Genomic DNA, 16,054 nt, shown 5'->3' with positions numbered 1-16,054 from the left:
AATTATATGATAATATACAATATTATGTAATATATAATGTCATATATGATATATAATAACTATATATACTTGACCCCCCCATTCAGATTGGTTATTTGACTCTCATTTTTAATAGTCCACTCAGTTTTACTGTATTTCTGATCCCACCCCTTTTAATATACAGGTGGGAGGCTTAAGTGCAGAAATTTGGTTGATACACCATGTGGATACTTAATAGTAAGTTTAGCATTCTTAAAGCAAAATAAAAATATGAAGAAACAAGGAATAGGTATGTAAATGCAACTATTGGAAGAATTAGTAGTCACCCCTTTAGTACCTTACTTTAATTACTATGTGAAATGCATGCGAATATACTATGTTATATAAAAATACATTAAAATTAAATATATGTGTACTAGTCTAATTTGAAACTGTAAAATGAATGCTTAAAATGACAGTTTACAAAAGCAGTTCCAAAACACACTCCCTGGTGGCGAGGGCATGACATACTTTACATTTAACTAGCAACTGCAGTAAAGAGGGTCCTGTGGGGCTGTATCAAGTTTCCCATTAATTTCAATGGAAAATGCATATTACTGGCTTTTTTCTTTGTATGTGGATGCCCTGTCACAAAAACATCTTTACTGTAAATTTTGTAAATGCGCACATTCTCCTTTACACATTTATGTGGTTGATGATAAGCAATAGCAAAGGTAAATTATTGTTCAAAATCATTACACATGTCTTTGAATATAATAATTGAAGTGGTATTTTTTTAAATATTTTTTCAACTCACACAAAAACATAAGTAATGTGAGGTAATTGCTTTTGTGTACTATATTAGAAAAATGAACAATGTAGTTAGTTGCAAGATACCATGTGAAACGATTCATGATGAATTTAGATGATGATTACCATTAGAAAAAAAAAGGTTATAATGTGGTTTTCTACTTTTTCAAAAATGTTTCCCATTTATAAAATATGTGCTAATACAGATAATAATAGAAAAAATTAATTCTACATAAAAATTTACCTGCACATTGCACCTGCGTGAAGTTAGTACTTCCAAATCATTCTTTGTGGTTCTACCACTAGATAAATTTTTTCCTAACTTGCATTGTTTGTGTCAAGATATATAGAAATGAGGGTAGTAAAGGCAATTATGGTAAAAATCTGACCAGGCATAGTTTTATTATGTCATTTTCTTTTTCCTATAGTTGAGGAGTCTGTTTTGTTAAGGGAAGAAAGAATTAGGAATTAGGGTGAAGAAAACAGCTTCTGGGTAAAAAGCCATTTATAACTGGTATTGCCAAATGTTAATGCCATCTACAAATATATATTTTGTTGTTGCACGGATTTTGTAAAAATCTCCTGGAATGTTTTTTTTTTTCCTGATGTATGTGCTCAATCCTTAGAAATTAATTGTCATATTATTAATAATAACATACAGATTCATTTGTTTCAATGAATATAAGCATTTTGAAGGAAAAGCTTCCTGCCTTTTGAAATTTCACAAGGCCCATAGACCATTTCCTCCTTATTCTCACTACAGCATCCAAAAACATCCCGCCTCATGTGCAGAACTGCTCTAGAACTAAATAAGCACTCTCCTAATATCCTTGCAACGGAAGTTGCCTTAACTTGACCTGTGAATATAGAATTTGGAAATCTGTATCTATTCATTCACCAGGTTGGACAACTATGAGCTAGTCGCTTTTCACTAATTGTTGAAAAGGAAAAGTTGAAAATATTTCCCCAGCTTTCAGTGTAGAAGATATTCATGCTGTGACAGAGGGAGATGTGCTGTGAGGGCTTGGAGAAGAGGAAGTGAATCAGCCAGCCTCGCTCCTCCCGGAAGATTTCAGGAAGGAAGTTTTAATTGGGTCACGGAGATAAAAGGGCAGAGATCAATGAGCAGAGAGAGGGAGAAGGAATTCTAGGTAGAAGGAAAACCGTACACAAAGACAGGAAGGTGTAAATGAGGCACGGAATATTGGGGACCACTCAATACTTTGATGCACTGCATGCAAAGACCACTTGGAAGGTTAACTGGAGTTGAGATTGGAGTGGAGGAAAGGCAAGATTTAGATTAGAAGGTCTCGTTTGTTATGCCGAGAATTTAGGCTTTTATTCTTGGGTGCTGGACAGCCATTGAAGACTCCCCCCCTCCCCCCAGTGGAAAACATGAAACATCATGGCAGATTTAGATCTTAGAAAGACAACTTCATCACTGCGTAGCCTAAGCAGAGGCAGGGCAAAAAAAAAGAATAGGAATCAGGTATAAGACATAGTGTCAATAATACTTGGATTGGGTTTGGACTATAAAGCATTGAGAAGAATTAAAAAAGCAAGGTGGGGTTTTGAAAAGTGATTTAAAGAATCAAACTACTTGAATTCAATGCTGGTTAATAGCTATGTGGTCTTAGGCTAATCACTTAACCCAAGGTTCATTTTCTTTATGAGTCAGAAGTAAAAATAACTATTGGAATTATTTCAGAAGTTAAGAAAATTATGCTTATAATATGTTTAGTGTATTTATTAATTTATTCAACAAATATTTACTGAGTACCTACTCTGGATTAGGTACTTTACTAGCAGATAAAATATTGAGCAAAAACTGATATGGATCTTGCCTTCATACAGCTTACTACCTGGTGGGGGATATAGACACCCACAGATTAAATAAATACATACATGTGAAATTGGGAGTGTTGACCGGCACTTCAAAGGAGATGTGAATGTTCTTTTGAGAGCATATAACAGAGATGGTGGTGGTAAGGTACTCAGGGATTTGAGTAGTCAGATAAAAATAAGAGTGGAGAAGGCATTTCTGTACTTTGCCAAATAATAAACATACCTAAAGAGTAGCCAGTAATTTGAAAATACAGATTCATTATTTTGATTACCTTTAGCTTTCCTTTTATTTCCTATACTTTTGTAGCCGGAATTGATTTGTTACTAGGGTAGCTTCTACAATTGGTCCCTACATTGAGGCTGATTAGTTAGGATGACACTGGTTTTATGAAAACATGCTCATTTTTAACTTACATTACAATCCTGTGCAGTCTTCAATTTATTGACCTTTTTGATTCAACGTTTATCCCCTATGTAATATTCACTATTCATGGACTGAGGGTATCTTATTATGGTTGCTTTTCAGTATTTGCTGACATATGCTACATTGTTATTAGAAGTGGCTTATGTATGATTTGAGTGTCTCTTCATTTTCATCCAAGTTTCTTAAATCTTTCATTATTATGAGATACAGAATAGGACACTAAAATGTGTCTTTGTGGCTTTTAAGAATATTTGTATTATTTGGACAGTAAGTGTTCCCCGATATCTACCAACTGTGGAGGAGGTGACTCTTCACATTTAAAAAAATAACTTATTATTATTGTAGGATCATTACTTCTCCTTTGTTAGGAAATCACATCTGCAAGAACTAATTGCAGTTCTTCCACAAGGCCTTCCAAAGGGGCAGCTTGTCTAATACAGGGATAAGAACAGACCCTATTTCACAGGACTATTGAAAGGATTAAGGGAATTTTAATAGGTTAGAAGAACATCACATACATGGTAAGTGCTCAATAAAAATTAGCTGTAGGAATTATTACTAGATAATAAAAGGGCTCTTTCTCATATAGTCCATACAGAGTCAAATGTGCAAGTACCCTAATCAAACTGCCTGAAGGGAGAGAAAGAAGACCCTTCATGTCTCACTCCCATGGCCCTGTAGACCTATAGACCAAATGCCAGGGTCTGTTCTGGTTTACTATTGTGTAGATCCTCTGGATCTGCTCAGTCCAATTCAGGAGCCACTAACCAGCCATGCGTAGTTATTGAGCAGCTCAGTGGTTATTCTCAATGCAGATGTGCTGTGAGGGTAAAATACACAAAGGATTAAGAAGACCTAGTGACGAAAGAGTGAATGTAAAATAGCCCATTAATCATTTGTATACTGATCCCATGCTCAGGGATAATAATTTGGAATATATTGGAATATAAAATATAAATATAAAATATAAAATATAAAAATATATTATTAAAATCTATTTCACGTGTTTATTTTTACCTTCCTAATTGTGGCGATTACAGCATTTAGCATTACACAAGTGGCTTGGATTGTATCTCTATTGTCTGTCCTCACTAGTCTACCAGCCCCAGAATGAAGTTTGAGGCACTGTAGCTTCATTTGGCCTAGAATTAATTCTCTTAATCTAGTTACTTTTGGCTCTACTAGAAATCTTATGAACAGCCCCAACCAGGTCTCTGAAATGACCCAACATAGAGGGTGTTTTGTTGATTCTTCTGTTCTGTGTGTCTCCTATCAAGCAAAAGGAAGGCCTCTTGAAAAGTACTGACACACACACACACCAGCCATCAGGTGCTAGCGCTGTCTTAGTAATAGGGCCTACTATGTTAGGAGGTGTCATGAGTTTTTAAACTGTGCTGTCCATGTATTGCTTAATTCCAAGAGAGGAGAAAACCTATATGCTTCCCACTCATATCATTTAAATAATTTCAAAGAGAAAGTTGCTACTAAAGAGTAATTGGAATTTAAACACTGAACACACAAAACACAGTCTTAAGGACACATCTTTAATAAAAAATGAATTTAGATATTGCTCTCCATAATTCTGGTCTCAGATGGCCTATATAAAATATAATACGTAACCAACAAACCAACATCCTTTGCAGTCTAATCAGTTGCTTCCCATTTACTACCAGAGTATCAGAGTAGCAAGTGCAGCTCGACTTCAAAACACAAAAGTGGATGGTCAAATGACTTAGACATGAGATATTGTTTGATTTTTCTTGTTAAGGTGAAAATAGATGAAGATATGTAAGATGTAGATACCTAATTTTCTCAGTAAAATTAATAATTTAAAAAATCAAAATACCATTTTATAAATTAATTTAGTCTCATATTTGTGTGTGTGGTCGTATAAATTGGGGATGTCTTCTCTAGTAATAAATTTTTCTGGTGTTTATTTTTTCCGGTATGACCTTGGAAAAGTATTTATTTCTCTGAACCTCAGTTTTCTTACCTGCAATAGATTAGATTGGAAAATCCACCCTACCTATGAAATTCTAAAATCTCATGATTTTACTATGTTGGATATGCTGTTGTAAAAGTATTTTAGACTTGTTGTGTGAACTATTATATAACTTTCCTGAGCCTCAGTTGTCTTATCTGTAAAGCAGCTAAGGCTTTATATATTTTGGAATTAGAGCTGAATATGAATGATCTTCAAATTCAGAGGTGTCTAGGTGATTTATCATTAATTCCACTTATTTAATAATTATTAATTGTTTCTAATGACATGATCATGGTATTCAAATTTAGATTGCGATATGGCAACTGTATGCATCATTTTATCTAGATTATCAAATATATTATTTTCTGATATTAGCTTTATAGTTTATCTTTGGTTAAAATGTCTAGTAAAGATTGTTTTCATAATAAATAGATCTTCTCATATCCAAAATTACCAGCATACTTGGAAACCTGTCTTCAAGTATTTATAAGGGAAACTCATATTTCTGTCTTCTAAAGGTTTATAATTTAATACATTAATGTAGTATAATGGGCAGTTCTGTGAGGAAGGTAGCTATTATAATGATTCCCATTTTATAGATGACAGTATTAAGACCCAGAGATAAAAGTCACCTATCCAAAACCCCACAGCTAGTAAGATTCAAACTCAATCTTTCCAACCCTAAATTCTGTATCCTTTCCAAGACAGTACATTCCCATCATTATGAGTACATAGATAATATTCCTACTTACTTAAATAAATAAAACACTTATTTATAATGAATTCTGTCCCTGTGATTGAGATACACCCTCTTTTGGGGAACACTGTAGTACATGAGGAAAGGCTTTAGGTTTTACTTCCCTGTAGTCGGCCATTTCACCTCTTTGTATTGTTTACCTCATATTATGGAAATTACTTGTTCTGAAGTCCTTATTATTATTATTTTTAAAGATTTCATTTATTTATTTGACAGAGAGAGATCACAAGTAGGCAGAGAGGCAGGCAGAGAGAGAGAGGAGGAAGCAGGCTCCCCGCTGAGCAGAGAGCCCGACATGGACGTCGATCTCAGGACCCTGAGACCATGACCTGAGCTGAAGGCAGAGGCTTAACGTACCTAACCACCCAGGTGCCCTGAAGTCCTTATTATATTATTATTAAGTGATTTCAGGGTTTTAAAGTTATTGGCATAGTGTTTGATATTTCATATGATGGAGGATTCAGAAATCAGAAAATGGCCCTTTTCAATGAATCTATTTTAAAAGTGTAGAACTATCTAAATTATCATATTGACACTAATCTGGTTTTATTTTATATGGTTTGAAATAAGTGATCCACTAATGAGATTTGGAAACATTTAATATAGAAATCGTTACTCACAATATTTATTTAGTGAGGTTTCCATACATCATTCATGGCTATTTTATAGAGACTAAGTTTGATTGCCTTCTATCCACCAATACTACCTATGCTAACAAATAACAGTAATAAATCCAATCCTAATTTATCAAAATTTTTCATTAATAGAAGTGGTTAAGAGCTTTATCCACTGAAATTCCTCGAAATGAAGTATAGAAACATTAAAATTTATCAAGCTTATTAAATGATATTCCCATTACAAAGTTATTATTTCAAGACACAGTCTGGTATGGAAGAAAACTAAAGAACGTGATCATGATATGTGTCTAATATGTGTCAAACAACCCTAAGAAATGTTTTAGAAGCAGCAGAAATAAAGTAGTAGTAGAAATTTTAAATAGCAGCTCTTTGTAAAAGAGAATTAAAATGAGAACCAGGAAACAATGGAAGGAGGAAAAAAGAAAGATGGAAGAGATGAAGAAATTTTTCTTGTGATCTATAAGAGTCTCAACAATTCTTAGAAAATTGGACCTTTGACACTGAAATATGTCAAGGCAAGATATAGGAGCTTGGGTAGATTACTGCTCAAAAATAAAACACATACTTTTAGTAACCCCAGCTCCAACCAGTATCTACATGGGTTTTATCTACATGTATATAAGCTGTAAAGCTAGTCATTGTGATAGTTACAATAATAGTTAAAGAAAGAACCGAGATACACTCCTTGCATCTTAGCTCAAGAATCACCAACAATTTTAAATAAATAATCACAGTTCTAAAAGAAATGGCTGTCATCAGTTGAATCTTTATGATCAGACATACCTCTCCTTTAAATATATTCTATACAAATAAATAAGGTGGTTTAAAATTTGTGATAACAGAATATATAAATAAAAATTATAGCTTACTAATAAGTTGGATAACCCAACTTAAAAATGAGTAAAATACTGTAAAAACATCTTACCAGAGAAAATATATGAGTGGGCAATAAGCACATGAAAAGATGCTCAACATCATTCGTCATTAGGAAATGTAAATTATAGTTGTAACAGATACTACTTTATCCTCACTACATACTCACTAGAATAGCTGTAATAAAAAAGATAATAAGAATTGGCAAGAATGAGGAGAAACAAGAACTCTCATACAGTTCTGGTGGGGAATGTAAAATAATGCAATCACTTTGGAAAATAGTTTGACAGGTTTTTTTTTTTTTAATTTATGTATTTATTTGAGAGAGGGAGAGTAAGCAAGCAGGGCAAGGGGTAGAGGAAGAGAATCTCAAGCAGATGCCCCACTGAGCAGGGAGCCTGAATCGGGGCTTGATTCCACAACCCATGAGATCATGAGATCATGACCTGAGCTGAAACCGAGAGTTGGACACTTAGCTGACTGAGCCACCCTGACGCCCTCAGTTTGGCAGTTTCTTGAAAGGTTAGACAAAATGTTGACTGCACGACCCAGAAATTCCACTCTTAGGTGGAATCCTCAAGGGGGATGAAAATAGATGTACACACAAATGTTCATGTAGCTGTCTATAGCAGCATTATCTATAGTAGCCAAAAAGTAGAATCAACTGAAGTATGTATCAACTGGCAAATGGATAACTACTACATAACTGGAATACTATTCAGCATTAAAAAGGAAAAAAATACTGATACATTTTGTAATATAGATGGACCTCAAAAATATTTTGCTTGTGAAATGAAGTGAAAATGAAAGAAGCAAGACATGTTAAGATTCCATATATATGAAACACCTTGAAAAGAAAATTGAGGTAAACAGAAAATAGATTAGTGCTTATTTGGGGCAAAGAGGTAGAAAAGAGCTGTAACTACGAATGGGCAAAAGTAATCTTTTAGAGTGATGGAAGTGTTCTAAAATTGGATTATGGTAGTGGTTACACAACTCTAAATATTCTAAAAACACTGAATTGTATACTCAACATGGGTGCATCTTATTGTATGTAAATTATACCTGAATATAGCTTTTTTTTTTTTAAGAGGACAAAAAATGGTAACAACATTCCATAGTACATTTTTTTTTTAATGTCATTGGGACTGAAGATAGACTTGGCATTTCCAGTGCACACAGGTAATAACATTTCAATTTCATGAGTACATCAAAGCAGAATGATACTTGGGAAACTCCAGTTCCAAGTGTAAAGGCTTTGCCTTGATGCTCATCCTTTGGGTTCATCGTGTGGTTCATACAAAAATTCCTACTATAGGTTAAACAGTGACAGGTGTGTCATGTGACCAGTAAAGTACACATGCTGTCCAATGTCCTGAAACTTTTCAAAAATGATTTCACATATATTTTATGTGTATACACTTAGTAGACAAAATAGTCATGGTCTCAACAACGTTTGAAATAATTCTTACAGATCTATAATAATAGTAAAGAATAAAATTAATGTTTAATGTCTTATAATACACATTTTTTGCTCATGTTTTATATCTCCAGCTAAAATGTAACATATTTGAGGCAAGCACTCAAGCATATTATCATTTACCTTTATGTCCTTAAAATATATAAAATATAGTGTCACTATAAATGCAAGTGGTCAGTGGTCACCCTATCAGAGTACGTGCTGAATGATGGTTGTTGAGTAAATGTGAGAAGCTGTCATATGCCTGACTCTCTCTCTGCGTTCAACACCCGTCTTTGAAATCTAACCAAGAGACAGGTAAAGGCTGAGCATTTAATTTATTCATGGATTAGGAGCAGGCAAAACATGGACTGATACCTGATATTACTGTATGAAGTTGAGCTTCTCAGTTCTTGAAATTACCACACCTTTTAGTACTTGGTTATAAAGGCTCACACTTAGTATTCTGCTAAACTCTTCTTAGTCATGTTAGTAATTTCTCCTCCTTAAGATTGACCCTGCCTTTTTTTTTTTTCCCTCACCGGTATAGCTTTGTTCATTGGTGTATGAATTATTTTCTAGAAGAATTAGTGTTTTAATGCAATATTACAGATTCTGACTTCTCCTGGATGCACCGAATTATGCTTAAGTTAAACTGCATGTCCAATTTCTAGATTGAGAACAAATAGTCAAAATGTATTTATGACTAGTAAATACATAATATTTAAGACTGATGACTTAATTTGTGAATTTCAAATTTTCTACAACTATTACTTTGATAATCAGGAAAATAAACACTTAAAATAATCAATGTAGTCTATCTGGTTAACATACTTCATGATTACAGTTAATGTTTAAAAAATTTACAGAACAGAAAGTGGGAAAACTATGTTAATAATGGTTTTCTCTGGGTAACCAAGCTAGGGGTGATTTCTTTACTTCTACATTTTTGAATTTCTACAATTACCGTGTATTCTTTATTTTAGAGAAAATTACACATAATTTAAAAGAAGAAAATAGTGTATTCCTCTGGAAGCTCAATTAGCACATAGAAAACAAATTTCCATTTTTTGGAGCCAGTGGCTTTTTTTTTTTTTTTTTCCTATTCAGCTATTTCAATTAATATAAAGGCTCTTTTAGCACTCTCAAAAAGAATTACTAAAATTTATACCTCATACATTTCTATAGCAATGAAAATCCCACCAACGGCATCTTTGGGGATCAAATATTATTTAGCTGGCACTGCTGTACTTTGGATTATCTGTGTACTTGTTAACTAAGGCAAGCCTTTGGCATTTCTTAGAACTATTTGAAGAACTGAAGAAGCTTATTAAGAAAATGAGTTTGTGCTTTTTTATTCTCTGTAAATAACAAGAGATTTGCTGTAGGCGTCAAGCCTTAAAAGTGTTATGGTGACCCTTTTCTAAACAAGACATAAATTGGCCTTCAACAGTATGTAACTTAGGATCAATTCCAACTTCACAATTCATTTCCTTTTATGTCTGTTTTTAGTGGGTTGTGTTTCTAATTGAGAGTCCAGATTTTGATTTTACTTAAAATCAAAGAATGTAGACCAAAAAGCTAAGCTGTTCCAAAGCCAAACCATGCTTTATGTCTTACTTTGTGGGTTATCAACTAATTTTCAACTATGTAAATGATCTCCTAGAACGACAAGAGAAGTTGCAGATTATGTAATTGAGATAAAGTATCAAAATCCTAAGTCCTGTTCAATCATGTAAATTTTGTTAAAAAAAAATATTCAATTTCCAATTTAAGCTTTACATTATTATATAAGATTATAAAAACTTATAAGAGTTTATATTACCTAGTGTCTTAATGTTTACATATGTGTTGTATCTATGCATTAGAAATTTTCTAAAAGTTGAAGAAATTACCTTCAGAAAACACACCCTATTTAGGTGAATAATGCTCCATAAGGATATTAAGAAGTTTCTCATTCCACTCTTCTAACTCCTAGTCCTACTCAGTTGTAGAGAATATATGAAAATACAAGAGCCAATTTGGTATTGTAATTAGAAATTTATATTTCATACTGACCCATAATGTATTCTGAATTAAGTGTTGATATATAATACAATGAATTGAACTAGACTTTGGTCTTTTCTAAGTTAAGAATAATTAAACCATAAGTTTATTCTTTCTCAGAGCACTTTCAGCTCCATTTTAAAATGTGTGGATTTGAATCATAAACACTTTTATTCCCAAGTTTCTTTGGATGATGTCAAAGAGTTTTATAGACATTGATAATTCAATTACACTTCTTAAAGTCCCTGCAAAACAGGATTAGAAATGTTGTTATATCTTCAGGTTCTTTAGTAAAATTCACATTTGCCTGTGAGTTACTTTTTATAATTACACTACATAACTAAATATGCTTTATATCTTTATATCATTTGTTCATTCAACATTTATTATCTAGTAAGTTTACAACACTGTTAAGGTGCTTATGTATAGATGGCAAATAAAACAGCAAAAGTATTTCCATTCTTGGAGCTTACAGTCTATTAATATTAAACATATGAAAGCATGTCTTTTGTTAAAATAAAATGAGACAGGTAAATAATAAAACTGTTGGACTATAAGTGGAAAAAAAACAGTTAAGTTCTATATAGCCATTCTTCATATCCTCTTTAAATAAACCAAGATTAAGATAGTTCTCTGTACAATCTACTGCCAATTCAGATAAGCAAGTAAATAAATCCAAGGTAAAATAAAAGTTAACAACAGCATTCTGACCTAATCATATTGTACTCCCTGCAATATTTTTGATTCATCTCTATTTAGATATCTTCCAGCCTTGTTAAACTCGACACGTCCCATATGGAAATATCATCCTTTCTCTCAAACGACTTCTCTTCCACTGCTCCCTGTCTTTGAAAATAGCACTTTAGTCCACCCGACTAATGAAGAAGGAAATCTATGCGTCTTGTCTCCTCACTCTCCCTCATTCTCCAAATGCAGGCTATTGCCAATCATTTTCAGCTTCCAAAATATCTTTTGATTTTCTCTGCTTCCCATAGCCTCAGTTGCCATCCCCTTATCTGCCACCTTCTCTTACCTCATGATATCAGCAGCCTTTATTATCTGGCTTTCCCTGTAGAGCCAGATGATGTTTTTGAAATCCAAATTCAACGGTGTCTTTTCCATTTGAATCTGGGTGCTTCCCTTTAAATCTTTGAATAAAGTCCCCATGACCAAGCCCCTCCTGACCTACCTCTCTCCAGACTCATTTATCATGTATCTTGCCTTACACTTTCACTGCTCCAGCCACACGGAACCTCTTTCTGCAACACCAGCTAACTTGAGTATTTTCTTGTCTCCTTCATGTTGTCTAATAGGCTGTTCTCTACCTGGATCACGTGTATACCACACCAAAATTTCCCTCCTATTTCCCATCCCCCTAAACCTTTACTTTTAACAAGTGGAATCCTACTTATCTTTCAGATCTGATATTTAAGGTCATTTCAAGAAGGTTACCTGCCTGTCCCCCCAACAACATACACACCCATTTTGAGCAGAGTCCCCCCTTTATAACATTCAGGACACGTGATTATTTGTATCACATTCATTTACTTCAGTAAGGACCATTTCTCTAAATCCTATTACAGGGTTTTGCAAATGGTAGACGCACCATAAATTTTGTTGAATGCAAATGAATGAATGTGTCTGAAAGCTAGAATGAAATTTTTTGGAATGATTTCCAGCAGATGAAAAAAAAATTTAAGTAGATTAATCTCCGTGAAGTGTTCCCTAAGAATTTATTTAATCTGTTCACTGTTAACTTATAGATTGAGTATTAAATCAATTTTAAATAGCCAAGCTCATTGCAATGTTCCTATATGTACCTTGTGAACTTGGAGGAGGAAAATGCCTTCAGAACCCATTATTGGTAATGTTATGATTTGTATTTTAGTTGTAAATGTTGTGGTGGGGTATAAGTAGCTGAGAAAAGCAGTCTCTGGCAAATGGAATGGTTAAGAGTGTAAAGAAAATCAAAATCTGATTTTTTTAAAAAACCGCCCATATTAATAAAAGCCAAATGGATTTCTTACAAATCTGGTAAATAAAGATGGGTTTTGAAGCTTAGATTTTATATCTCTTTTGATTCATGAGCTAATTTTCAAAGCTGAGTTATAAGCTTTAGTTTATATTGTACCTGAGGTGCAGGCAGACTCATACAATAGTCCTACTTCAAGTGTCACTAGAATATAGTAAATGTAATAAAATTACATTTAAATAATGTAAAAAAATCTAATTTGAACAGGGGGAAATGAAATTTAAAGTTGAAGTTAATGCCTTTTCTGGATCCTGATGTCCTTCCCTGCTAGTCCCGTAGTGGTACCGCTAGCCTTTTCATGTTAATATTTGGTAGCACAGCACAACTCTAGAGAAATATCTAAGCATTCAGCCACTCTCCTCCCTGGATAAGACATGGTCATCTGACAAGCAGCTTTAAACAAGGTGACATACGTCATTTGTGAGGATAAATGTGACATTTGATTGCCACCAACCTGTACATTGCCACTTTTTCCTCATAGTTGCCATTTTATTTTTCGAGGAGAGTTACATTTTGTAGCACACTGACTGGACTGTTCAACTGCTTTGAGATGCAGATCAGGATAAAGTTTTGCAAGTTAGGAGAAATAACTGGAATGGAACATTTTTTGATGGCTATTCATTTTAAACAAAAACCACCGTGAAAAATTTGGATATGCAAATAGCACGTTTAGCGGTCTCAGAGAGCATTGTAACAAAAGTATTTTGCTTTCTTTTAAACTTGCAGTTTCCTTATCTCTAAGCGGAGATAGTAAAAGTATTTTCCTCAGGATTGGTGTGCAAACCAGATGGGTTATTGTATGTAAAGGAGGTAGAGCCATGTCTGACACATGTTAAAAACACTCTGTGTGTGTGTTATCTATCATTATCATATTTACATTATTTAAAAATATATTTAGCGAACTTAGACAAGTTAAAGTTTCCTTAAGTAGATAAAGGATCTGAAAATGTCAAGGTTAAGTATAACTTAAACTTGTCTAAGTGCTGCTTTATAATAAACTAAAATGTATAGAACATTGGATTTATTTATTTTAAAATTGAAACTCTGAACAATGTTTTATTTCCATAAATGTAAGCTTTTCCTTTGTCATAACATTGAAATATCATTAAGGAGCACTGTAAAACACAGATGTACCTGCCTTTTTTTTTTTTTCTTTCTCCTCCCAAAACACAGTTCCTAATAAGACCATTTTTCCCTGCAAAACTGATGTGTTTTGGTGCTGCAAGTGGTAGAAGATGTACATATCTGATGTGTGGACGGGTTATTCTGTGAGCCTGACCCATGGGTTATGAAAACAGATTTCTCTTCAGCCCTTATGTGTCATCACTTCTCATCATTTTTGCACCAAATTTTGAGTACACACCAGACTTCAGACTTAAACAGTTTCAGTCTCCGCTCTGCCGGTGATACAAGTAATTCACTTCAGCTCCCAAAGTTTAATTGCTTGTAATCTCAACCCATATGACTATATCTGTATTCAGTATTACTGTATTCCTTTCAAATTGCCATATACATCTACCTGTATTCCATTGTCTGATACCAGTAAGTCTAGGTAAACTAAAATAATTAACTTTTCATGTTGTCCCCCCCAAAAATCTTTACTTCACAAATAAATCCACATTAATGTCATTTTCTTTTTTTAAAACTTTTTAGTGGTGCCTGGGTGGCTCAGTGGGTTAAGTCTCTGCTTTCGGCTCAGGTCATGATCTCAGGGTCCTGGGATCGAGGCCCGTGTCGGGCTCTCTGCTCAGTGGGAGCCTAAAAAGATTTTTATTTATTTATTTGAGAGAGAGAAAGAGATCACAAGCAGGTAGAGAGACAGGCAGAGAGAAAGGGGAAGCCGGCTCCCTGCCGAGCAGAGATTCTGATGCGGGACTCAATCCCAGGACCCCGAGACTACAACCTGAGCCAAAGGCAGAGGCCCAACCCACTGAGACACCCAGGCACCCCTGTCCTTATTTTCTATTAAGGAAGTCCCCTTGTTTATTCAAGATACAATTCATTTTATAGCCATATGCATGTACAACATCAGGTATATGTTTATGTGTTGAATTGCAAATTAACATGAAATTAAATATGTCAATTTTACCGGATTCCAGAGATGTTAGATTTTTAGGTAATGGTGAATATTCAGATTTGCATTAAATTACTCATTTGCACATATCAATAAGCTTTGTAAGCAAGCATTAGCTTTGAAACCCATCTATTAGGTTGATAGGACTACGGCAGATTTTTGATACACTTAGATGACCTCTCTGAGTACGCTGTTTTCTGTAAAACATTACAGTGGATGGGGCGCCTGGGTGGCCCAGTTGGTTAAGCAACTGTCTTCGGCTCAGGTCATGATCCTGGAGTCCCGGGATCGAGTCCCGCATCGGGCTCCCAGCTCCATGGGGAGTCTGCTTCTCCCACTGACCTCTCTTCTCTCATGCTCTCTCAAATAAATAAATAAAATCTTTTAAAAAAAAATAAAACATTACAGTGGACTTGGCTTACTTAGGGAAGCCATGAGGTACCTGATGTAGAGGATTGGTTCCTTAGACACACAAGAAAACTGCAGTTGTGTTGGAGATAGGATATGAAAGTGATGAACTTAGGCAGGTCTACAACCTTAGTACTAAGCATATTCTGGCTTTTAAAACAAATAAGAGCAGGTCAGAATTAAAATACAGATCTTGTCAAGCAGAGGAAGACAATTATTGTATGGTTTCACTCATATGTGGAGTATAAGGAGGACAGAGGACCACAGGGGAAGGAAGGGAAAACTGAATGGGAAGAAAGTAGAGAGGGAGACAAACTTTGAGAGATTCTGGACTCTGGGAAACAAACAGGACTACAGAAGGGAGGGGGTGGAAGGATGGGGTAGCTGGGTGATAGGTATTAAAGAGGACACGTTATACAACTAGTGAATTGCTGAACACTGCATCAAAGACTAATGATGTACTATATGTTGGCTGACTGAACATTAAAAAAAAAAAAAGATAAAATACCAGAAAAGAATAAAATGCAGATCTTGAGAGAGAGAAGGGTAAAATTTGTCCTATTTCTGTTCAAGCAGCATTGCAGTATGCTTCAGAAATTTGTTATTAATCTCTGAAAATGACAGGTGTCAGGGGTCTTTTGTGATGCAATTCAGAAAAGTTTTGGTCAAGAGGTCATATTGCTGTAGAGTGTTAGTCCGTGGCCCTGTCTCCTGTGGAATTTGCCTTGTTTGAAGTGTTTCCAAGA

The 16,054-nt window shown here is 34.4% G+C and overlaps 1 protein-coding gene across 6 annotated transcripts in view; it reads left to right on the top strand.

Annotated features, from left to right (window-relative positions):
* LOC111151927 (forkhead box P2) overlaps window positions 1–16,054 on the top strand; it is a 251,772-nt gene that overhangs the window by 7,853 nt on the left and 227,865 nt on the right. For 3 of the 6 annotated variants that reach the window (XM_022510144.1, XM_022510142.1, XM_022510143.1), the window contains exon 2: window positions 9,061–9,066. The exons of the other annotated variants lie outside the window; for them this stretch is intronic. In XM_022510144.1, coding sequence (XP_022365852.1) covers window positions 9,061–9,066 — 6 coding nt within the window. The remainder of the gene's footprint in view (window positions 1–9,060; window positions 9,067–16,054) is intronic. 6 annotated transcript variants of the gene reach the window in all.

Source organism: Enhydra lutris, unplaced genomic scaffold, assembly GCF_002288905.1.
Source record: "Enhydra lutris kenyoni isolate GAN:26980312 unplaced genomic scaffold, ASM228890v2 scaffoldscaffold27, whole genome shotgun sequence".
Classification (NCBI taxonomy): Eukaryota; Metazoa; Chordata; class Mammalia; order Carnivora; family Mustelidae; genus Enhydra; species Enhydra lutris.
Note: the sequence above shows the minus strand (reverse complement) of the source record. Positions and strands in the feature narration are given on the sequence as shown.